The sequence below is a fragment of the Conger conger genome, chromosome 11, assembly GCF_963514075.1.
Source record: "Conger conger chromosome 11, fConCon1.1, whole genome shotgun sequence".
Taxonomy (NCBI): domain Eukaryota; kingdom Metazoa; phylum Chordata; class Actinopteri; order Anguilliformes; family Congridae; genus Conger; species Conger conger.
Window position 1 is genome coordinate 24,718,070 of NC_083770.1, and position 25,093 is coordinate 24,743,162.

Genomic DNA, 25,093 nt, shown 5'->3' on the forward strand with positions numbered 1-25,093 from the left:
TAGAAACTAGTTTTGTGGACTGTAATGGACATCTTAATTTAGGACAGTTGGTTTTCATTTCATTTTGACTTCAAAACGTTCAGTTAGCAGTTTGGTAACTATACCATTTCACACAAAAAAATTTGTGAAAGAAAGATTTGTGGCTTTGAAAATATTCAGATATTTTTACTGTGAGTAAATTAATGTGGAAATCATTACTACTGTCCTCATTGAATTCCACAAATATTGTTTATGCATTTGCTGTGGTTAGGCTACTCGGGCATCTGAAAGAACAGTGCGACCTCGCTCCCCACCACTTCCAGCCGTGATCAAGAATGCGCCCAGCCGCCCGTCCCTCTCTAAACCCCCTCCACTCAGCAGGAAACCTAGCGCCCCAACACGGACAGCCAGGACCTCTGTCCCCTCCCCCCCACAACCTCCACCTATCAGAAGGGAGGACATGGTCCCCAAGGGGCGAGCTGCAGCCGCAGGAAAGCCTCCTCCCGCCCCCAGCACCAGGTCTCCAGCTGGCAAACCTCCCACCCGCACCCAGGCCAGGGCAGCAGCCAGTCGCAGCCCACGAGTATGTGTAATCTCCTCATCTGTCATGCACTGCAAAATATATAAACCTTTCTCTGTTGTCAGCTTTTTATTTGGTATACTAGTCAACTTGGCATCAGTATTTGTGTTGAGTGCCTTTTTATGCTGCCATTGACGTTAGCTGTTGCATGTAATGGCTGCTAACAAACTGTTATTTATTCATATTTAGCAATTATTCTGATTCCTGTAATAGCAAGGCTATGCCAAATTTCATTTACAATAGTATTGCTATTAATACCATTGTTTATGAATCACTTAACTAATAAATTCCAGGTTCTCATTTCATTCAATTTACTATTTTTCCCCTCTGGATCCCTACCTGCTTAGAGCACAGGAAAGCAGACCCCTTCAACAAGCAGACAGCATAAGATGGTGGTTGAAGAGAGCACTGATGATGAGGAAGAGGAGGAGGAAGATGAACAAGAAGAAGAAGAAAGTGAAGAGGAAGAAGAGCCACAGCCAAAGAAAAGCAAACTGGCCTCAGCAGTGGTAGAACGTGGCAAGGCTGTGATGAAGAAGGCAGAGCCGAAGCAAGGGAAGGTTCAAGCACCGACAGCAGAGGGCAGCGTGATGATGGAGGTACAGTGATGTCATCTTCAAAAACTGAACACATTGTTCTTATTGTGTATGCCCTACAGCCCTACAACACTGAAGCTGTGACAAGGTTTTATTTTATCTAGTGCAGGGGTGTCAAACCTCAGTCCTGGAATTCCTCAGTGTCTGCAGGCATTTGTGGTTTCCTTTAAATCAGCTGCTAATTGATCGTTAGCAAGGTATTCGTAAGTCCCGCTTTCTGACTGCTACGTTTGACAAAAGATGGCATCAGCTGGCAGCATCCACTTAAGTGAACAACCGCAACAAATTTTGGAAGTCTGGTTCAATGTCTTCCAAAGGTGCTTATGGTTAAATTATGTATAAATCGGAAAAGCCAATATTGGAACTATAGAAAAATTATGGTGCACTTTTTAAAAGGGCCAAGTTTGTTTTATGGTCTCATTCACGGTGTGGCGGAAGATATCGCTCAGTATTCCATTGATAGTTTTGGAAAAGGTCATCTGCCGAATTGCTGTTGGAATGAAAATACTACTGCAAGGTTTGCAAAAAGTAACGTTAGCCCAAGAAGTGTTCACTAATATTAGTTATGTTTCAAGAGCTGGTTTGACCTAGCTAAGGTTCATATGATTTCAACTACCAGCAGGGCTTTGCCCCAGGCCCGGCTCCAGCTGTCTGTATCAGAGTGGGCCGAGTGGCATTTTTGGGGAGCAAAATACCATTAAGAAATATCAACCAACAATTGTTTTTCAGTTAAAAAGATATATTCAAATATGTAATACAAATGGCCTAGGTCTCTGTCCCATATATTTGACCAACTCAATTAATCAAATTAGTTTAATGACATTTGGAGGAAAGTCAGGTTCTGTTTTTACAAAGCCAGCTCATAATTTAGGAAGACTAACAGGGAAAGAGTATCTTAAACCCAAACCTGTAAAACCCTAGGTTATAGGTAAGCGTAGACTGACAAGACCATTAAGACCATCTTTCAGCACTGCTGATTGAGTAGAAGGGAGGTAAAAATGTACCTCCAGTAAAGAATAGAAGTGTAGAAGAAAGAATTGTACGTCCCTCCCTTCAGATGTTCATGATAACATGTCTGCTCCCCAAAAACACAGCTTACAAAGTAACATTTATAACATATTTTCACTATCAGCTACAATGATGATGCAGACAGGCTCAGCAAGATGTTGGCGGAAGTCCAGCATAGCAATCTTTTCTAAGCAGCGACTGGTGGACTGTGATGTCAATCATAAACAGCATGGTGGTTACTGTGCCCTCGCAAGAAGGTTGTTCTGGTTTCGATTCCCAGCCGGTCTGACCCTCTCAGCGTGGAGTTTGCATGGGTTTGCTCTGGGTACTCCGGTTTTCTCCCACACTCGAAGGCCTGTATGTCAGGTTAGGTGCACTCCTGCCGTTGCCCTTGACCAAGGCACTGGCCTCAAAAATAGAGTTTGTCCCCTGGCACTGCACTGCGGCTGCCCACTGCCTAAATTGGAGATTGGAGTCACGTATTTCTTACCTCAATATAGCATTTAGGTTACAATTGAATTCAACAATGTCTCCAGGAGCACTCTGATGGACAATCTATGTAGTTAAACTTTTACTAATGACCTGAAGCGTCATTAGTAAAAAAAACTGCATCATGCACTTGGAATGATCTTATTATTGGCTGAAATGCAGGCCAACCATGATACATTTCTGACCACTAATATCAGCGTTCCAATAAATTGGTCGAGCTGTAATACAATTTTTTGGAGGCTTGTTTGTTACAGTCCAGTTCCACTTATTCTCTGTTTTCAGCAGGTGCTGAAGACAGAACAGCTAATATTTTGCAAAAATGTATGCATGGTTTTCAAATTCATTCATTCATTCAAATTCAATTCAACATCTTTGGGAGTTGCAAGTCTCTGCTGTATAGCTAAAGACAAAAAACAAAGGACACAATCCTACATTCAGAAATGAGAGGTATTTGACAGATTACCAGGAGTACTTTGACGGCAATTGAAATAAGTTTTAAATTTGGAAAAAATAGATGTTTTAAAATGTTGAATGATTCTTAGTTGAAAACTGCCAGATTTTCTTTAGTTGAATACAGCTCTAGTAGAATCTAGCCAGTCACAGACCGAAAGCCAGCAGACGCTACTGCCAGCCAGCACTAGAATTTGACACTGATCTTGGGTGCTTTCACACTGTGGAACCTGCACCGTAGATTAAGTAGTTCTTAAGGTTTTAATATAATTGCCTGTAATCCTCATGCTTAAAACTCTACACTTCCTGATACCAGAGGACAAATCGGTAAGTTGGACACAATTAGGTGCAATCCACTTGGATAGTACTTAGAAATAAGTGGTGTGTGTGTGCATGCATTTATAAACACATACACACACACACACTAGCGCCTGCAATATACAGCGCTTCACTTTTCCCACATTTTATGTTACAGCCTTATTCCAAAATGGAATTAATTCATTTTTTCCCTCAAAATTCTACACACAACACCCCATAATGACAACATGAAAGAAGTTTTTTTGAAATTTTTGCAAATTTATAAAAAATAAAAAACTAAGAAATCACATGTACATAAGTATTCACAGCCTTTGCCATGAAGCTCAAAATTGAGCTCAGGTGCATCCTGTTTCCACTGATCAACCTTGAGATGTTTCTACAGCTTAATTGGAGTCCACCTGTGGTAAATTCAGTTGATTGGACATGATTTGGAAAGGCACACACCTGTCTATATAAGGCCCCACAGTTGACAGTGCATGTCGGAGCACAAACCAAGCATGAGGTCAAAGGAATTGTCTCGAGGCACAAATCTGGGGAAGGGTACAGAAAAATTTCTGCTGCTTTGAAGGTCCCAATGAGCACAGTGGCCTCCATCATCCGTAAATGGAAGAAGTTCGGAACCACCAGGACTCTTCCTAGAGCTGGCCACCCGTCTAAACTGAGCAATCGGGGGAGAAGGGCCTTCATCAGGGAGGTGACCAAGAACCCGATGGTCACTTTGTCAGAGCTCCAGCATTCCTCTGTGGAGAGAGGAGAACCTTCCAGAAGGACAACCATCTCTGCAGCAATCCACCAATCAGGCCTGTATGGTAGAGTGGTCAGACGGAAGCCACTCCTTAGTAAAAGGCACATGGCAGCCCACCTGAAGTTTGCCAAAAGGCACCTGAAGGACTCTCAGACCATGAGAAACAAAATTCTCTGGTCTGATGAGACAAAGATTGAACTCTTTGGTGTGAATGCCAGGCGTCATGTTTGGAGGAAACCAGGCACCGCTCACCTGGCCAATACCATCCCTACAGTGAAGCATGGTAGTGGCAGCATCATGCTGTGGGGATGTTTTTCAGCGGCAGGAACTGGGAGACTAGTCAGGATTGAGGGAAAGATGAATGCAGCAATGTACAGAGACATCCTGGATGAACCTGCTCCAGAGCGCTCTTGACCTCAGACTGGGGTGACGGCTCATCTTTCAGCAGGACAACGACCCTAAGCACACAGCCAAGATATCAAAGAGTGGCTTCTGGACAACTCTGTGAATGTCCTTGAGTGGCCCAGCCAGAGCCCAAACTTGAATCCGATTGAACATCTCTGGAGAGATCTGAAAATGGCTGTGCACCGACGCTCCCCATCCAACCTGATGGAGCTTGAGAGGTGCTGCAAAGAGGAATGGGCAAAACTTCCCAAAGATAGGTGTGCCAAGCTTGTGGCATCATATTCAAAAAGATTTGAGGCTGTAATTGCTGCCAAAGGTGCATCAACAAAGTATTGAGCAAAGGCTGTGAATACATGTGATTTCTTATTTTTTTATTTTTTTATAAATTTGCAAAAATTTCAAAAAAACTTCTTTCATGTTGTCATTATGGGGTGTTGTGTGTAGAATTTTGAGGAAAAAAAATTATTTATTCCATTTCGGAATAAGGCTGTAACATAACAAAATGTGGGAAAAGTGAAGTGCTGTGAATACTTTACGGATGCACTGTATGTGTCTGAATGAAAACTGAATGAAACGATTTGAAAACAATGTACTTTTTATACTGTGCTGTCCCAGTGTTTCTTTATTTTTTCAATGGAGTAGTAAACCATATTATACATCAGTACACTGTGCTTAGGGACCTCCCCTGGTCTTTTCCATTCGTGGAACTGACAAATTGTCATTAAATGTTTTTATTCAAGCGGACCTCAACATCTTGTTGACATTTATCTAGTAATGCTAAACAAAAACCTGAATCCTGATGGAACACTTATTTGTTTCAGTTGTCAATTTACGGAAACTACTATTTGAAACTTATTTTAAATTGAAACTGTGGGATAAAATAAAGTTAAACATAACCTATACTTATGTTTCGTGTTAATAAAAGTGTGTCTCTGGAGATGGGACATAGGTGCTGCTTGCCAATGCTTGCTTATGCTTTAAGTTATCATGTAGCATCCCTGCAGTATAAGTACATCCCAGTCTGCCATCACCTAAATATACCATAACTGTCCTAAGAAATTGCAGAAGCAGGTGAGGGGCCCTGGACACAGGACCCTGCCCCATTCTTTGCACAGCAAGGAGATGCAGAGCTCAGGGAGAAACCAGCTGCTGGCTGCAGCTGTGCCTCAGCATGCTCAGGCCATGCTGACCAATCCCAGGCTGCCTGCTGCCCTGCACCCTGGCAAACGAGTGGTGGAGGTAGAGTGCTCCACCCTCTCCTGTCTCTGGAGCAGACTCACCCCCCCTTCACCTCCTCTTGCTCCACTGCATGGGACAGTCTGTCCATGATGGAGCATCTGATAGCTGCAGGGCTGTCTGCATAGTGACTTTCCACAGCATCCACCTCCCTCCGCTCACTCCCCAGTGGGCTGGTTGTGGTGACCTGCTAGAAAACATTAACACGTTTAAAACTAACAGCCCGTTTTGCATGACCTTTGCATGTACACCATTATGTTTTGATTTGAAGGTATAATTATTTGTATTCCTGCTTTCAACCTGCTTTCGAAATGCTTTCAGTAAATGCATTTGCCATTTTGTTTTGCTGCTGCTTTTGCTTTTTTGATTAAATGTGCCCCATGGTATTTCACTAAAAGACCGGCTGGCCTTAGAATGGATTGGTTTGCAAGATAGCGTATTGCGTCGTCACACACAAAGGTCATGAATTATTTGGCACATCTCATGATCTGCTGCCCATTTCACAAGTGAAGGCCAGGAATTAGTTCTGACAATGAGTAACCAAAGTGTTTATAATTTAGAAAAGTTAACATAGCCACACCCATCCATCCATCCATCCAACCATTATCTGAACCCGCTTATCCTGATCAGGGTCGCAGGGGGGCTGGAGCCTATCCCAGCATATATTGGGCGAAAGGCAGGAATACACCCTGGACAGGTCGCCAGTCCATCGCAGGGCACACGCACCATTCACTCACACACTCACACCTACGGGCAATTTAGACTCTCCAATCAGCCTAACCTGCATGTCTTTGGACTGTGGGAGGAAACCGGAGTACCCGGAGGAAACCCACGCAGACACGGGGAGAACATGCAAACTCCGCACAGAGAGGCCCCGGCCGACGGGGATTCGAACCCAGGACCTCCTTGCTGTGAGGCGGCAGTGCTACCCACTGCACCATCCGTGCCGCCTACATAGCCACACATTGAAACAAAATTAATTATTTAACGTTAGACTTTTTTACTTAACCTTAGCTACAAATATATCTTGTTGATTATAACTGACACGTGTTTAGCTTTGTTGATACGTTTTCTCCACATGTTTCACATCCAAAGCATGTTCTTAAACATAATATTGCAAACAATCGTTTTGTACGCACGTGTTGGACTGCTTCAATTTTGGTTAACGTACTGTTCAACCACGAGGGGCAGATGTTCAGATTTTGGAACACAGAGGCCGATGTCAGTGGTCAGAACATTCAGTCACCTGTTGTCGAATTGTTGTGAGATCAGGCTTGTTACATTAAGGCTACCATTCAAAGGCAAGATGCAAAAATCTGTAACGCTAGCTGTAAAGAGAGATTATGAAACTGGTAGTGGTAGGCTGCAGAGGGCTATTGTCTTAACATATTCAGTGGCCAGTTATTCAGAACACCAGTCAAATAGTTTGTTTGATGGAATTGAAAATAAAATTTCCCTTAAGTGGAATCGTACAAGCTAATATACCATTTCAAAATATAGTCCAACTAACTAATGGACTAAATAGTTGTCGGCACCCCAGGTCAAAAAGCCTTTTACAATTAATGTCCAAGTGAGCGGAAGCAAACTTGACCTCTAATTGGTACAATGTTAAACATGACACATTTCTTCAAATTTTATAGCCAGCTTAAATTTTTTTAAATGACAGTTTCAAAACCATAAAAAAATGAAAAAGGCTCCGTGCAAAATTTGGGAACCCTGTCAGTTAATACGTGTAACTCCTCGGGCACTATAATCTCTTGTAAAGGCAGGATACTTGTGGGCTGTGCCCCTTCCCTTTGAAAATCCATGAAGTCACAGGGAGTGTGCTGTCCTTGAACCTGCAGAATGTTCCGGGCTCCCAGCGCAGAACCTTCCCTCTCTCCATCAGCAGTAAGGAGAAAGAGGAGAAACAAAAACGGGGCTCTGGAGAGAAGGGGCTCGCAGCTGCGAATGAGCCCCAGCTCACCAGGGCTGTGCTGTCTGTGCCTGCCCCCACGCAACCCCCTGCCCCAAAGCTCAGCAGTCGAGCAGTGGTGAAGGTACAGGATGCCCCCGTGTCCTCCTCCTGATCTATGACTGACTCCCGCTTTAAAGCTCCCTCATTGACATCATGGTGACCCATACCATTTTGTCGGTGGAGCCGTGTCAAATTTTGTGGGTTTTGAATAGGTATACACAGCTACGTAAGGTGACATGAGTGCTGATGACCCCGATTTCCCTGGTGGCTATTAAGTCTTCATCTGTAACAATGGACCAGGCAGTGTTCCTGGGTTCCAGTCCCTCTGGTCATATATTTACCACCCAATTAGTTCATTGGCAAAAGGAGTGAAATTGGGTTAAACATTTTCTAGTTTAAAGGTACATACTGCTTTATGGAGGCAGTAATGTCAACATAGTCCTTGTGGCACCTACAGCTGTCAGTGGAGTCCATCGGTATTTGGATGGTGTATAATTTCTGTTCTTCTGACTCTATACTGACACATTGAAACAAAACCATGATTTTTACCATGAAGGTCAAAGTGCAGTCTGTCACTTAATTTTAGGGTATTTACATCCATGATCCCTGAACAGTAGGAATTGCATGCCTTTTTACACACAGTCCTTTCCCCAAAAGTTTTGGGGACCAAAAGTATTTGGACAGTTGGCTTCTCAGCTGTTTTGTGTTTATTAAATTCCCTTAGTGCAGGTATAAGAAACTTTTCAGTATTTGGTCATGAACTATAGAGGTCTTCCTTGACCAACCAGTCTTGGAGTTCACCAGTGCTCTCTTTTTTTGTTAATTATGTTCCAAACAGCATGTTTTGGTAAGCCTATTGTTGGGCCTGTGCCTCATAATGGCTTACTTAACTGTCATTGTCTCTTGTCCTCATATTGAGGGGACCTATTTTAGGGGACCATGTATAGAAGGGGATGTAATTCATACACTGATTACTTGATATGGATGTAAATAATACAGTCAAATGAAATAAAATGTAATTAAATTGTGCCTTAATCTCATATTCATAGTTTAATTTAATATCCAATGTGCTGGAGTACAGTGCCACAAGAATAGATTCTTCCACTGTCCAATTACGTACGAACTGTACTGTATATTTGGATGAATTATTTATATTTTTATGCTTCACAATGAAATTCAACAATGGTTAGATTTTGTGTATGTATGATTGTATTTTATGAATTTGATCCTAAGAATGTGATTATTGTTGCTGCAAGTGCTGGTTTTTATGTACAGGCAGGTGGTGAGAAGAATTATGCAGAGCATATCCAGAGCTTCCCTGTATAGCTGGGTAGTTTTTGCAGAGAAGTTAGTGTGTCTGTTTTTTTGCAGATCACTGACAGCACAGAGGAGGACCTGAAGGATGCACAGAAAGGTGAGTCACACCTCTTGCATGTGCTTGTTTTTGTTCCACTCTTGGAAATTGAACAATAGTAAATTGATAACAACACATTGACGGTTTAATTTGAAGAAAAAATTTAATATGACTAATTGACATTAAACGAAAAATAATAATTCAATGTTAGTAATCTCATTTTCTTGTTCCATCTTGCAGACAAAGGTCTGCTCGTTGAGGTGAAGGTGAACAAGGAGTGGTTCACTGGCCGGGTGGCCGCTGTGGAAACCAGCAAGCAGAGCGTTCGCTGGAAGGTCAAGTTTGACTATGTTCCCACCACCACAACACCTCGTGACCGATGGTGAGATATACATCCGTGTTAAATGGTTCCTCAGATTCAATAATAATACTAAAAGGGGTTAGTTTCCCAAAGCATATCGTAGTGGTAAGAATGTCCTGAAGTATCTCTTTCATTTGGTAATTTTTTGAGTGTTTCCCGAAATATGTTGTTACTCAGGTAGTACATGAAATTTAATTTCTTTCCACGACATCCTGTCAGGAGATTCCAAGTATTGCGTTTGCCATGTTAAATCCCTTCGTAGGCTATGGTAGAGGACAAATCATTTAGCCCAGACAGTGTAAAATCTAAAAGCCTACCACAAATTTTTGTTTATTTGAAAGGAGCATAAATTGGTGTATTGTCCAATTTTGACTCCATAAAAAGGGCTATAAATATTTAATAAATATTTAATTCCAGTTTCTCGTAGGACTTTTGCTTTTAATTGAGGGTGTGACAGAATTATTTGCTTATTTGACCCTAATCAAACCCTTTCACTTTTAATGTTCTGTTGAACAAGGAGAGCAGGGCAGATATCAGTTGAGAGCTGTCTTTTTGAGGTGAATGCAGATGGTTGATTTGTGTTTGTAAATTATGCAGTGTATAAGTGCATGGATAAACTGTTTGCTTATCGGTTATAGGGTGTTTAAAGGCAGCGATGAAGTACGGTTGATGCGTCCCCCGTCCCCCATGGCCCAGAGCCCTGACACCCAGGAGGAGACAGAGAAGGCGTCTGCTCGAATGGAACCCGACACTACACAGCCTGGCACAAGCCGTGAGGTGACTGAGAGCCTGGTCATCATGATGAGGTAAAACTGCCATTTCTGCCCATCGATCTACACTCAGGAACCAAAGAAAAATCTAAAATTAATATTCTGACCCTTTGTTGTGGCACTCCACATGGTGCTTTTATCCATTTAAAATTAAATCTGTAACAAAATAAAGTGTGCAAAAATTAAGGTGTCTGACAATTCTATGAAGCCACTGGCTTTCTTTTAGGTTCTTTTATTTTGGGGGCACTGGTCAAGAAAACCGACACGCACAGGCTTCTGAAAATCTTGATCTTTATTACAGTTAACTGCAGCAGTAATAACACACAATGACAGACCAGAGTTTTTTACAATAGAATCTACAACCATTTTAAACATGGCTGGAATCCGCTCACCCTACGGCCAGTAGATAGCCCCTTACTTGACCGTTCTTGAACTTTAACAAAGTATCACATACGTTAAATATCTGTTGCCATACCAGCTCCCCCCCTAGCCCCACACAGTAGTTCCCCAGGCTACTACTATAGTCATCCTGGCATTTTATTATGACATTCATTCCAATTCAACCTGGCCAGTAATGAGAATCCATGTCTTTCACAATGAATTCTCCTTTATTATTGTAGATCTCACCTGCCCACAAATGCTAAGATCTACTTCTTTATACTCAATATAAGGAAAAATATAAGTTAATTCATTTATGGCACCATGTTTAATTTCTCAATGCGCTGTTGCAACTTGGGCCCCCCTACTTCACAATTCTCTTTAAAATAACTTTCTGTCAATGTTGTGATAACATGTATAATATTATCCCCAATCTGTTCTCCATTCAGTTGTTCAGCTCCTGCAAGTTCTCAGCCACTCTTGAAATTTTATTTTCTGATCTGTTGTCCTTTACATTTTGGACCCCACGGTGTGTGATTATATTTTACTCTGTAAACAAGTGTGTTAAGTATATATAAATGACAAAGTGATCTGTGGAGATGGACGAAGCACTGGACCAAGTTAACTGAAATAATAATAATAGAATAATGCTTGTTAGATTCTATTAAACATTGGTGAAGGTTTAGTTGAAACTTGGCATCATCATTTGGTTTGGTATCCAGATTTTTAGCAATTGTGTTTTTTCTTTTGTTTTTTTTTTTGTTTGTTTTTTTTAACAGAGGTATAACATTTTCTTTGAGATCATGTTCCGACCGTTATCAAAGTGTGTTTTCCTTTGTGTGTTTTCTCCTAAAGAACGTTCCTGCGTTATTTTTTTCCACCTGATTTCCAAATCCCTAAAGATGATGTGAATACCATGACTGCAGAAGAGCTGGTGGCATTTCCAATGGTAAGTGTGGTCATGAGTTACTGTGTGCACCCGCTGTTGGATGCAGCGATCCTCCCACTGCTCTCCTCCCCCCCCCCACTCCCTCAGAGCGGCGAGCCAATTATGTCGCTCCACGTGAGCCGGCCAAACTCAGCCTACTTAGTTTATATAATCGACTACTACAAAATAAGGAAGTATGCAAATTAGCGAATTGACAAATTTTTGACCAGAAGGCCAGTGCCAAATTCACCCGTATGTCGAGCCCTGCACTTACTGACTGTTTGCATCCGTCTGCAGAAGGAGTACTTCCAGCAGTATGAGCTGGGCCTACAGAGCCTGTGCAACTCGTATCAGTCGCGGGCCGACGCCCGCGCTCGTGCTGTAGAGGAAAAGAGCAGCAGCGCAGAGGCTCGGCTTCGAGAGTCTGAGGAAAAGCTCCAGAAGCTGCGCACCAACATCGTGGCCCTGCTGCAGAAAGTCCAAGAGGTGGGGTGTCCCTGTGGCCTTGTCCTTAATAAATCCTGCAAAACCCACTTGTATACCTCCATATTACTGGCCTTTCTAACGATTAACTTTCAAAAACATTTTTGCAAACGAGAAATGAATGCAAGTTCGGCAAAAATATTGGCTTTAAGGGGTCCTTGATTGAAAGTAGTTGATTACGCCACTGTCCATTCCACTTTCTCTGCAGGACATTGACATCAACACAGATGATGAGCTGGATGCCTACATCGAGGATCTGCTCACCAAAGGAGACTGACCTGAACACTCCTGAAACATTGGCCAAGAGAGATTTGCTACACATGACTGGGTTATTCGGCCCCGCTAGCCGATCTTGTTATCTGTTCCTGTTAGATCTTGTTCTTTGTTCTGGTGGTCAAGGTGTTGTGGAGCAGCAGCTGGAAACTGTGGGTTGGTACAATATTAGTGGTGTGATGGAATGCTTTGTATACGGACCTTCTGACCTTCATAATGCTCCATTTCAATTTTCTCTGCTCCCATCTGAGGCCATTATGATATTTGAGTTTTGAGTTAGTCTTGGATATCTACATATCAATACTGTCAGTCACAAGAGAAATCCCAGTTTGGTTATGGACCAAAGTAACATGAATGGAACGTGAAACAACCCAGCAATTCAGAATACCCACTATCACTTAACAGCAATGCTTCTTTGGTGTGTGAGATAAATGTTGTATAGATCAACTGGAACCAGGTTTATAACCCTTTGAACTGTGTTGCAAGGCTCTAGAGGTACTCCCCAGGGTCTTTGGAGTTTCTTCATTGTTTGTTTGTTTTTGGGCTTTCTTTTTTTTTTGCTTTTTTTTTTTTGTCTGTATGCTCTTGGAATTCATAGATCGTTTTATCCGACATATTGTTTCGGTGGACTGAGACTAGTGTAATTCTAGAACCTGGTATAACACACAAAGTTCATTGCCAAAGCATGTACTGTAGTATGTAGGAGACCTGGATATACATGCTGGACCGCCATCTTATTTCCTTTGCAAATGGACTCTGTTGCCTTGTAAATGCACTTTAGTTGAAAAGCATTATGTTTTTGACATTCGCTCTACAATGTAGTTGTAGTTGATGAATGTCTGAAAGGAGAAGTGAAAATTGCCATTTCAAGCACATCCGCTAACAACCACCAACTACGATTCCTGGGGGAACTAGTTCAGGGGAATACAATTCCTGAGGGAGTTGTAGTCGGCATTTACAGTTTAATCCAGGTATGGTATCCAGGGTGCTTTTGCCAGTCAGGGAAAGTGGAGGCAGAGTGTCATTAAAGGGGACGTTGTCTTCCACGTGTCTTTTATTTTTTGTGTGTCCCTCGGTGAATATTGTTCAAAATAAGTAACAAATTGAAAAAGTATAATGAATCGACCAAACATTTGGGGGCCATCCCAAAAGCTTCCCCTCCAGCCAAAGTGTTTACTGGGTTTTATCAGTATATATTATTTTAAAACCATTTTATTTAGTCACTACATTAACCTCTACACTGTTTTGTTTCTTTTAATCTCGGAGAACTGATCTGGATTTTTGAATTGCCCAAATATTTTGGGAGATAATTTACAGTTGAGGGGTATCTTTGTTCTGAGTATTCTGTGGTCATGTTTCTTTTAAGAATATTTTTAAAATATCAAAGAACTGTTTTATTAAAAGGTGTGATTTACTTTGTCTTTTGTGTTCTTTCCATAAAGAAAGGGAAGTGTGGATAAGCATAAATGGAGATATTTAAATTACCAGACCATCAGGACAAGCATGGAATTTTAAGAGGAAGGAAGCCCATACCCTAGTTGCTCTATGTTGAGCATATGTGCAGAGCGTCTATGCAGGGTTCAGTTTCAGAGCGTATGTGCAGAGCGTATGCAGGGCTCAGTTTCAGAGCGTATGTGCAGAGCGTATGCAGGGCTCAGTTTCAGAGCGTATGTGCAGTGTATGCAGGGCTCAGTTTCAGAGCGTATGTGCAGTGTATGCAGGGTTCAGTTTCAGAGCGTATGTGCAGTGTATGCAGGGCTCAGTTTCAGAGCGTATGTGCAGAGCGTATGCAGGGTTCAGTTTGAGCGTATGTGCAGAGCATATGCAGGGCTCAGTTTCCTGAGGCCCAGATTTTGGTTTCTTAAGACAGCTTTCAGGAACGACCAAAAACTGTTATTTTAATTTTAATGCATGTATTTGTTGGGTACAATGCAAATTATATGTGGTTGCCTTGAAAAACATGAAACATGTACTGTACATAAGGTCGCTAGCGAAGCTCATATTCAACCACTGCCCCCATTTAGGCTTTTTGTGTTGGAGATGTTTGCATGAAGGTACAGCCATTTTACTTACTGTTATGGAAAGGAATTAATCAGCTGTCAATTAAGAAATATCCTTGAAATATTCATATTTCACACAAATCACATAAAACATAACCTGGTTTTCTGAATAGAATGACAAAAATGTATTACAGTGGTAAAGTAATGACAAACCTGTCGAATTGGTATCGGAGTTTTGAATATTCTTACATACAAGGATCTCCATAGTACTACCATGTGGTTGGATTGGGCTAAGCCTTTAGGGCCAGAGTGGTGATAAACTGTACCATTTTTATATTTTCGAATTATTTTTTTTGTGATAAGCCATGCCAACTGCAAATTGGATGGATTCACAGGTTTCGCAATTATTGGCAACCCTGTTGTAATACTTTGTACAAGCACCCTAGCAAAGCACATTTGTGATAAGGTTAGAGAACGCATTTGGAGGGATTTTTGACCATTGCTCCATGCAGATCTTTTCAAGATCATTGATATCCTTGGGCTTGTGCTTATGGACTGCTCTCTTCAGATTTCTGGTAAAATTTCCTGGAACTTTGTTGAACTCTTGTTATGCCTTTGATCTTAAATTGTCGTCCTGGACTACTGGCAGCAAAACATCCCCATCCCCTTTGTCAATAGGTATGATAGTAAATGGTAAATGGACTGCATTTATCTAGCGCTTTTATCCAAAGCTCTTTACAAATAATGCCTCTCATTCACCCATTCTCACACACACTCGCAGAGCAACGGCGACAGGCTGCCATGCAAGGTACCATACCAGCTCATCGGGAGCAATTGGGGTAGGTTTATTGCTCAGGGACACTTCAAAATACCCAGACGACCACTCTTACCTCCTGAGTAAATGTCTTCTCATATGAGGTGCTTCTCTTTTTATGTATTCCTCCTTTGCCACCAACCATGTCAAGAGTGTGTACGGCTTTCTTTGTGCCACCCTTCCAAGGAGTTTGTGGGTATGGAGGTAGCATTTAATGGCCTTTTTGCGACATGGAAAATCCCAAGATGCAGCCAGTCGTTGCAATTCTTAAACTGTGATCCTTGATTTGTTTATTGCCTACCATCTTCCTCACCTCATCAGTAGGGACAATGTGCACTCGTGTCCTATTCCTGACAAGTTTGCAACCATTCCATGTTTTTTTTAAATCGCCATTGCAGTGCCACGTGATATGTTTAACCATTTACATATTTTTTTTTTTACAATCTTTCTCTCTTGAATTGACCATTTCACTTTTCCCAAGCTGATGGATGACAAAGGGATTTTGCATGCTTGTAACCTCATTTTTATACTCTCATAAAATAGGAAGTGATGACATTTTAGACAGATTTAAATATTAGAGATTTTTATTGGGGTGCCTGAAAAAATGAGGTTTCTTAATAAGAATTTTAAAAAAACACTGAAGCCTGAGTAAATGTGTTGAAATAAAAGTATATAGTTCTCCCATATGTTTGAATGCCACGTTATCTGTTTCTTATGCAGCTTTTTTCTCTTTTTTATTTTAGAACTATAAAAAGAACCATAATGGACTGCAATCATCTCTTCCTAAACCTGGTCCTGATCTGTGCCACATGTTCTCTAGCCACATTATCTGCCACTCCCCCAAAGTTCCTTGCATGTTGTCTGCATAGTGGAAAAATACACTCCGTGACCACTTTTTTTTTTTTTTTTTTTTTTTTACTTCTACTGCTGTAGCCTATCCACTTTGATGCATTGTGTGTTCAGAGATGTCCTTCTGCATACCACTGTTGTAATGTGTGGTTACTTCCGTTACTGTCACCTTCGACTTCGGCCATTCTCCTCTGACATCTCATTAAGAAAACCTTTGCGCACTGGGGTTTTTTTTGCACCATTCTTTGCAAATTCTAGAGACTAGTGTGTGTGAAAATCCCAGGAGATCAGCAGTTTGACATACTCAAACCACCCTGTCTGCCACCAACAATCAGTCCACGTTCAAAGTCACTTAATTTTTTCCACATTCTGATCCTGAAGCTCCTGACCCGTATCTACATGATTTTATCCATTGCACTGCTGCCACATAAATTGGCTGATTAGATAATCGGATAATAGTAAGAAGGATAATACGGTGTCAAAGGGGTTATAAATGCCTTGCAATTTAATTCATGCGATAAGGTTATTGCCTATCAAATGACAATTTTGCTCCATTCAAACTTGCGCACACTGATGAATTCACTCTATTATTCAGTTAGGAATTTATTTTTGTGTCATGCAGATCTCAAATGAGAACTGATGCATTTTGGTGAAGATTGATACACAGGCATCCCATCCCACCTCTATTGGAATGTGTCACCTGCTGCCTAATTCCTGAGAGTGGTCCACACCCTTAAGTGAGGTTTACAAAAGAGCATTATCCTGTCTGGAATTGAGGACTTATAGCAAACCACAAAATACAGGGAATCCCTCCAGGTCGCATTATTTGCAAGGAGAATATAAAATGAACAAGAAAAGTATGAGTTAATTCATTTCATTTTTTTTTTCACTCGGACCGCCAAGGAAATGGTTGCAAAATATGAACATTTAGTCACAGTCTGGAGCCCTGTATCATCCTTAAAGCCATTCTATAGAAGTTGAACATCAGGTCACAGCTTAAAGACCCGCAGCAAATTCCCTATGATATTGTCTTAAATTGAGAAATAAAAAACAAATGGGTTTGAAATTACAGGCATACAATTACAATAACCGGGGGGGGGGGGGGATGTCGGTTATTTTATTAAAAATAAAATAAAATCTCTCCTTGACTACTGTCAAGACTGTCTCACGAATCATTCTTCTGTTGTTTTTTTATTTTTTTATTCCAGAATGAAACACTTGATTGAACTGAACAAAAATGACTGAGACCTTAAATCAGTATATTACAATGTGCATACAGTTTACATTATGTGGTTGCTAGAACAACAAGCACTAGGTTTTGAAAAGAAAATAAATATGAATGAAAGGCATGCTTTTCTAAAAAATGTGCTCACACACACCATGAAAACTGGTCACATCATTGGTCGCAATATAAAAATGTCAAAATATTAACAAAGTATTATTATTCCAATGTTAGAAACTGTACAGTTGTTAAACCTACCAATGACAGTACACATACAATGGGCTCCAGAATTGACAGCCTTAATAAAAATGAAGGAAAATTCTGCAAATAATAAACATGGGGTTTATTATTTGTACTTTTACCAAACTTATTGGTAGCCCAAACAATTATTGTAAAGAAAATGAAACAAATTGGCAATACAGTTTAACTTCATTGAGTTAATCTCAGTCTAAAAGGAACTATATTGTGTCATTCTATCACTTTGTATTAAAAATGTGTGGGTATTAAAAATGCGGTAACAAGCATGCAAAACCCTTTGTAATCCATCAACATGGGAAAAGTCAAAGAACTGAATTCAGAAGAGACAGATGACCACAGGTCTGCTGATGGGTACAATCAAATGGGAAACCTAAAATTGCATCTTGGAGTCACCAAGTCTCAAAAAGAACCATAAAATGCCACTTCCATACTATTTGGAAGGGGAGCACGAAGATGTCCTTTACTGAGAACAATAAACAAAACCAAGCATCAAGGAGTTTGCCCAACCTCATTGGAATTATGGCTGGAAGAGCGTGCTATGGTCAGATCAAAGTTGAATGTTTTGGTCCTACACACACCACCATAAACATGTTTGGCAGAACGCAAACAAGAAGCACTTAATTCCTACTGTGAAATATGGATGTGGGTCATTCATGGTTTGGAGAGGTTTTGCTGCCAGTGGTCCAGGGGCAAGATCAATGGCACAATGTAGTCAACAAATTGCTAAATCTAGCTGTCTCTGCTAGGAAGCTGAGAGTTGGTCATAGGTAGATTGTCCAGCAGGATTTCAAACAAACATCAAAATCCACATAGGTAAGGTGATTGAAAAAAACATCCATGTTCTGCAAAGGCCATCTCAGTCTCTAGACTTAAATCCCATCAACAACCTGTGGTCTGAATGAAGGAAGGATTACAAACCCAAGGATATCAATGAGTCTAATCTGCATTGAGGAAAGGTGAAAAATCCCAAATGTTTTATCAAATTCTAGTAAAAGACTCATGACTGTCATACTTGCCAGAAATGTTTGCACTAAGTATTAAACCAGGGGTGCCAATTTCTTTGGAAATACATTTATTTGACAAATGTAAGACTTTGGTTGATTCAATTGAATCTTTCATAGATCACACTACTTTCCACATGCTGTAAAATAAAATGTTAATAACTATTCTTTTCTAGCTTACAGTATTTTTGTCCATATTTCTCAATGCTGTCAATCATTCTGGAGCCCACTGTTTTATTAAAATCTCTGAAATGCCCAGCAATATAAAATATCAAAATATTAATTTAATACTAATCACTGCAGGCCACTCAACAATTCTATATAGAAATATGGTCTATTCACAAGTTTCACAAACTAAACAAGGTCATAAACAGGCCCTGAAACCAAAATGTTATTTTAGGTCTGAATGTCATCATGCTTCTTTCCTTCAGTCCTCCTCTTCTCCTCTCTCTATCCCCTCCATTATCCCCTCCATTACCTCAGACTGTTTCTTCTTCTTAGGTGCATCTGGAAACACAAGGCACAGCATCACTACATAGAAAGGGTCTTTTTTTTCTTTATTGCTCTAGAATTGCACTAATAACATGGTGCATGACAGTAAACTAGGAATATTCATAACTTCGTTTTGTATGATAACTGATTTCACAAATAATGACGTTCATGATCAGTTTCACGTTTTATTTTGGCTACAATGGTTAAAATTTGAATTGGAGTAGAGAAATGTAAGGGCAACCTGGAGCTGTGTATCAAGGTACACCCAGTCATTTTTAAAAATATCTCCAGCCAATCGCTAAATCATGCAGTGTGGTATGTTGTCGTTACAATAAAGAACACAACTTTTTAACAAACATTTTTATATTGCAATATAAAAATATATGCTTTTTAATATGTGCTTATATAAAAATATAAGCACATATTAATTAGCTTACGGTCTGTTAGCTTGACTATGTACGATACTTTTCTTTCAAATCAGTCATGTTAACATGTTCATTTAATATTTCACATCTGGGCAATGTTGGTTACGTTTCTCTCCCTCAAAGAAACTGCATTGTGGCTGTTGCGGTTTATTGTCTGGTTGACACGTTATCAATGGATCTGCACTTGCTTGGTTTTCCTCCTACCTCTCTGGTCGTTCCTACCAGGTGACTTGGAGGGGCTCAGTCTCTGACCCTCACCCCCTACAAACTGGAGTCCCGCAGGGCTCAGTTATTGGTCCTCTCCTCTTCTCGCTATATACCATGTTTCTTGGTTCTGTTATCTCTTCCCATGGCTTTTCTTACCACTCTTACGCCGATGACACCCAACTCTTTATTTCCTTCCCCCCGATACCCAGGTCAAATGTAAATGTAATCAATGTTCCACTCAAGAAACACTATTTCACAAAGATTCGCTGTACTAAATGAAACAAGCAGCAACTAGATAAATTGACCTTAAGCTAATACCTTAATTCCTCTTTTGTAAACAACGCCAGTGACAACAGAAAGATGGTTGAACATGATTGTATGCTGTAATTATTTGCCACGTTGAATCTCCAATAAACAAAACTACAGCCCATTATAATGTTATAAAAGTTCCCTTGAAAAACAAAAAGCATCAGCTCAACAATCCCAGAAAGGGATAAAGTTACTGAAACCAGTAACTGCTGTAGTTACAGCCGTTTTGCCATTGAGTTGAAGTTGGCAATTGCTTTTAAAAAAAAAATTTTTTTTTTTAAATAATAATAATCCCTCCGACCTTGAAAACTTGGCTACCTTTTCTGCTGGTATGTTCTCTAGAGATCCACTTTAGTGTTTTAAGCATTAAAAAAAATTTTTTTTTGCTGTACTTACAATAGTCATTTGGCAGATGCTCTTATCCAGAATGACATACAACCTGGTGGTGGTTGTTTGAAAACCCTAAACCATGATGGATTGTGGGTAATCTTGCTAGAAGACCTACAGGCTGAAATGCAACTCGGCTGCCCCTACTGTCATAACCTCACAAGTACTTTTTTGCTGCAAAGCTTGAAATGTATATCAAGAAACTACTGTACTGTAGATACTGAAAGACTAGCACAAAGGTCTGAAATTTGAACAGAGTAACCCCAGCAAAACTGGACAGTACCTATATGCTGCAACTGGTGTCTCAAATATTTTGACTATAGACTCATGTTTACAAAGGGGGACACACAGGACCCAGGTCTTACATGTTACATGAGCTGTACTGACAAATGCATTTTGTTGTACTGTGGGCACAAGAGGGCAGCAGGGTGATTAGTGGGTCAGGGTCGCTTACCATGGAAGTGTTGGGCTGTCCTTTTCCTGAGAGTTTCTACAGTCTCCACTGAATCAGCCCACTCCAGAACTAGACGGCGGCCGTACAGATGGGTACTATGACACAGAGCAGCAAATGCTTTCTGCAGAAAGAGAGAAAAAGGCAAAGAGGATCAAGGAATGAATACAAACCTTTTGAAAGATATAGACAGGGGGCTAGAACTGTTCACAGTGAGCATAAAATGGTACTAAACACTGACACATTTTTATTATCATGTTCCTTTCTACAATACATACACGGGTCCCTGCCTACTGCAACCCACATCGGACGTTCCATCCCTACACATCAATGAGAATTTTCTGCCAAATTGTTACTTAAATCAACAGTAAACTTGGGGAATATATAAATATTTGGCATATGGGGAGAACCGATACTAACGTAAAAGTGGCCCGTTTCAAAACGAGCTGGCAAATAAATACCACGCGCTTCACAGATGGCCTTTTGTCTCACAGTGGAATGAATGGACATTTTATTAACATTTAACCTGGAGTTTCTAGCTAAGTGAAACTTCTCAGCTATGGTCAGGATGTCAGGAAAGGCAACAAGAAGATGTACGAATGTTTGTATCAAAATATGGCAGTCTTCAGTTGGGGGCTTTAATTTTGAGGAAATGAATATGAATTTATTCATTAGTGCTGCTAGGTGTTGGATCAGCAGAACATGTTTTTTCTATTGACGATTAGCTAGCATACCATATTAAATTATTTCTCAGATAAAACCTGCAAGCGAGATAACAGCCTCTAATGCCAGACACATGGGCATTTCAACATAATGAGTTATTGGCTGAAGACAACCCACATATTGAGGATGGCAAACTGAAGATTTTCTGCCACAGACTGGGACAGACAGAAACTTTGCATTCTCACCTTGGCATCCTGTTTGGTGAGGAAATCCACAAAGCCAAACCCCCGATGTGACCCTGTCCCACCGACTTTCTTGGGTAAGCGGACAGTATTCAGCTCCCCAAATGTACTGAGAAAGAGAAAATGTTGAGAGAAAATATCACCCACAAAAAAATATCACCCCACTGCCTCTCAGCACTACTTTTGCTTCCCAAAGTCATTTCATTTTCAACATAGAAAAATAAATAAGTAGTTAAACAGTAACTTGAAAATAAAGCATAACAAATCTATACTCAACTAACCCTTCCGACCAATTTGACAACAAGCTCAGAGATGGAGAATTCATTCTTCAAGACAAAACTTTGAACAATCCCAGTCATCAAAAGGTCCACAGGGTAACATGATATATTCCACAGAAGACATCAACATCACATTTCAAACATTCTATACCGAACTATACACTCTGAAAGTGCAAGCAGAAACCATTGATAAACCACTTTCACCAATAGAACTTGAGAAAGCTATACACTCAATGACCAATAAAGCCACAGGCCCAGATGGCTTCCCTGCTGAATTCTGTAAATACTTCTGCCAAACAGTTTCAAACTTTTTTATCATAATGATTAAAGAAATCAAAACTACCTCACATATACCACCCCATATGAATACAGCATTGATCTCCATACTTCATAAACCCAACAAAGCACCTAGCCTCTGCTCTAGTTATCATCCCATATCTCTCACTAACACAGAATTGAAAAGAAAATCATCAGTAAAGCATTATCTTTCAGAACAGAAGGCATCATTCAAACACTAGCTAATCCACCCAGACCACCGGCTTCATAAAAGGTAGACAATCTTCCAATAACACACACCACTACGGTTACTTCTAGATGCAGAAAAAGCCTTTGAGAAAGTAAACTGCCATATATATAAAAACAAAAAGCAATACATCATTTGACAAATGTTGCATGCAACATTACTAGGTAGGCAAGTTGAAAAATAAAGGTTATAATTACATGTAACCACTGTTCATAATTCTATTAAATCCAACAATTTATATTCTCTAATTTACTTAGCCTAATAGTACAATCACTATCCAAGGTTTTTTATGCTCTATATATCTAATGTTGGCCAGGGCTAGCTTACCTACATTTTCTAGGACAGTGTAGTATCACTATTCCAAACATTAAGTAAACATTCATTGTTGGCATAAAAGAAAAATTCTTAGACCAGTATCATATCCATCGGATATTGGAAATAAAAATTCCCAACTTTAAAAAGCACCACATTAATCCCGTTACGACTAAGATTGCCCTGCGCCACATAAAATCATATGCATTGGCAAAGTTTACCATTACGTGAAAATATAAGGCAGATTGTAAAGAAACGATTTACATAAAAGTAAAATCATTACTACGCAATCTGTACAAAATCTGACTACAATTTGGAGTGCCACAGCAAAGGGTCTGAATACTTGCGTAAATGGGAGATTATAGTATTTATGTCAATTTAATACATTTGCAAAGAATTCTACAAATAATCTGTCATTATGGATTATTAAGAGTAGATTGATGGGCAAAAATGGCAATTTTATCCATTTAAAATGAAATCTACAACACAATAAAGTGTGCAAAAAGTGAAAGGGTCTGAATGCTTTCTGAAGCCTCGTGCCTTATACTTCGTATACTTTGGCATAACACATGATGTTAGATGTTTCTCACAGATTTTATATTTATGGATAAAAGGCTAGTGATTTGGGAGAGAAGAAGACGGCGACACACAAAGTGTCAACATTTTTCTATTGCAGTAATTTTTCGTCAATTCAAACGGTTGGGGACAATTTGACCCCAAACATAAAAGCGTTCATAAAATCTTAGCATAAACAACATTATAATTTCTCCTTAGTAAGTCTGGCCAATGACATGCATAAAGGCATTAAAATAATTTGTTAATCATATTTCAAGTAGTCAAATTCAAGTTAAAGCAAGTTCACTGACAATTCTAAGCAGGTGAGCCAGTGTGCCACACAAGTCTAATGATTTTACAGAAGGCCACACTGTGATTTTGGGGTGTTGAACCAGTGTTCAGAGACTCCAGTAACTGGACACAGAGGGCGCAAGATCCACACAAACCGCAGGACAGGGCTTACCTAAAGAGCTCCCGCAGCTCCCGAACAGACGCCTGGAAGGGGATGTTACGCACTAGGATTTTTGAGGTTGTCTGCTTCTTGGATGTCTGCTTCTTGCGAGAGCGTAGTGCGCTGGGCCTGAAAGAGGGAGAGAAACGGTTCACACTGTGGCAGGAGAGGTATTCTCTAACCCCGCCTGTCAGACAGGTCTGTGTCTTTACCTGGCGTCTCTCTCGGAGATCTTCAGCTCCAGCTGGTGCTCATCCACAGTGCAGTGCTGGGGAACAGAATGCAGCTTAGGCCAGAAAAGAGCTAGCTTGCTTTCAATATGACCAACTAGATTGCAGCCCTCCAAGAACAGCATGCAGTACATCTTTCTCTAATTGGAGCAATTTGGCCGGACAAGGAGGCGAAATGTTCAATTTTCATGTCAAATACTGCTGGATTGGGGATAGCGATTGTGAGTGTGATTTCAGCTGAGCAGTGTAATGCACTGACCGATATTCACAGGGAAATTAAATGAGATTCAAATCCTGAGGTCACTGAGGCGTTCATAATCCTACAGCTGGAAAAAGCAGCTATTTTGACAGTTTCTGAGGGTTGGTTGAGAAAGTAAGGGAAGGAGCACGACATCCACGGGTGCACGCTGTACCTGCAGCTGTCTCAAGGCCTTCTGTGCTGCTTGGGGGTTCCTGTAAACCACAAACCCAAAGCCCATTGACAGCAGGTGACCTGGGGAGGAAGATAGTGACCATAAAACACCATAGAGCTTAAATAAAGGATATACCCACAAAGTAGCTAATGACCTCCATACCTGTTTTGTCCTTCTTCTTGGAGATTGTGCAGTTCTTCACCACACCACACTTTGAAAAGACCTGCAATACAGACACAGGTACAAACTTAATATGCAGCTAACCCTGTGTTTGTATGGTAGTGTGGACACCCAACGTAATATTTTATGAGAAGTTTCACATTTACATCAATGTGACGACAAATTAATAGATAACATGCTACTAGTCGGATGACCCTTAGGCCATGAAAGTCTGTGCTGCACAGTTCAGTTATTTCAAGTTATTTCAGTATAATCAGTTACCACTGGTGAAAAAAATCTCAATACGGAAAATGGCAATACCTCCAGGAGAGTCTCTTCCGTGGTGCTGAAGTTGAGGTTCTTGAGGAAAAGTGTGGAGCCTGGCACACACTCCTCATCACTGCACTCTTCATCAGCAGAGACTGCATTCTTGGACTCTGAGGGAGTGTGAGTGTGTCGTGCGCACGAGAGAGAGAGAGAGAGAGAGAGAGAGAGAGAGAGAGAGAGAGAGAGAGAGAGAGAGAGAGAGAGAGAGAGAGAGA

General features: G+C 40.6%; 2 protein-coding genes across 5 annotated transcripts in view; one reads left to right on the forward strand and one right to left on the reverse strand.

Annotated features, from left to right (window-relative positions):
• Window positions 1-13,724, forward strand: part of morc2 (MORC family CW-type zinc finger 2) — a 37,853-nt gene extending 24,129 nt beyond the window's left edge. For 2 of the 4 annotated variants that reach the window (XM_061261401.1, XM_061261400.1), the window contains exons 20-29: window positions 251-562; window positions 907-1,158; window positions 5,627-5,809; window positions 7,651-7,845; window positions 9,135-9,177; window positions 9,358-9,499; window positions 10,117-10,284; window positions 11,482-11,575; window positions 11,852-12,040; window positions 12,246-13,724. In XM_061261401.1, coding sequence (XP_061117385.1) covers window positions 251-562; window positions 907-1,158; window positions 5,627-5,809; window positions 7,651-7,845; window positions 9,135-9,177; window positions 9,358-9,499; window positions 10,117-10,284; window positions 11,482-11,575; window positions 11,852-12,040; window positions 12,246-12,314 — 1,647 coding nt within the window. In that variant the 3' untranslated portion in view covers window positions 12,315-13,724. The remainder of the gene's footprint in view (window positions 1-250; window positions 563-906; window positions 1,159-5,626; window positions 5,810-7,650; window positions 7,846-9,134; window positions 9,178-9,357; window positions 9,500-10,116; window positions 10,285-11,481; window positions 11,576-11,851; window positions 12,041-12,245) is intronic. The other 2 variants (XM_061261402.1, XM_061261403.1) reach the window with 2 other exon arrangements.
• Window positions 13,725-17,148: 3,424 nt separating this feature from the next.
• rbm19 (RNA binding motif protein 19) overlaps window positions 17,149-25,093 on the reverse strand; it is a 20,386-nt gene continuing 12,441 nt past the window's right edge. The window contains exons 16-23 of the mRNA XM_061261404.1: window positions 24,873-24,988; window positions 24,555-24,615; window positions 24,393-24,472; window positions 23,962-24,017; window positions 23,762-23,878; window positions 21,634-21,739; window positions 20,729-20,849; window positions 17,149-18,961 (exon numbers count right to left, since the gene is read on the reverse strand). Of these exons, the coding sequence (XP_061117388.1) occupies window positions 18,882-18,961; window positions 20,729-20,849; window positions 21,634-21,739; window positions 23,762-23,878; window positions 23,962-24,017; window positions 24,393-24,472; window positions 24,555-24,615; window positions 24,873-24,988 (737 nt within the window). The 3' untranslated portion in view covers window positions 17,149-18,881. The remainder of the gene's footprint in view (window positions 18,962-20,728; window positions 20,850-21,633; window positions 21,740-23,761; window positions 23,879-23,961; window positions 24,018-24,392; window positions 24,473-24,554; window positions 24,616-24,872; window positions 24,989-25,093) is intronic.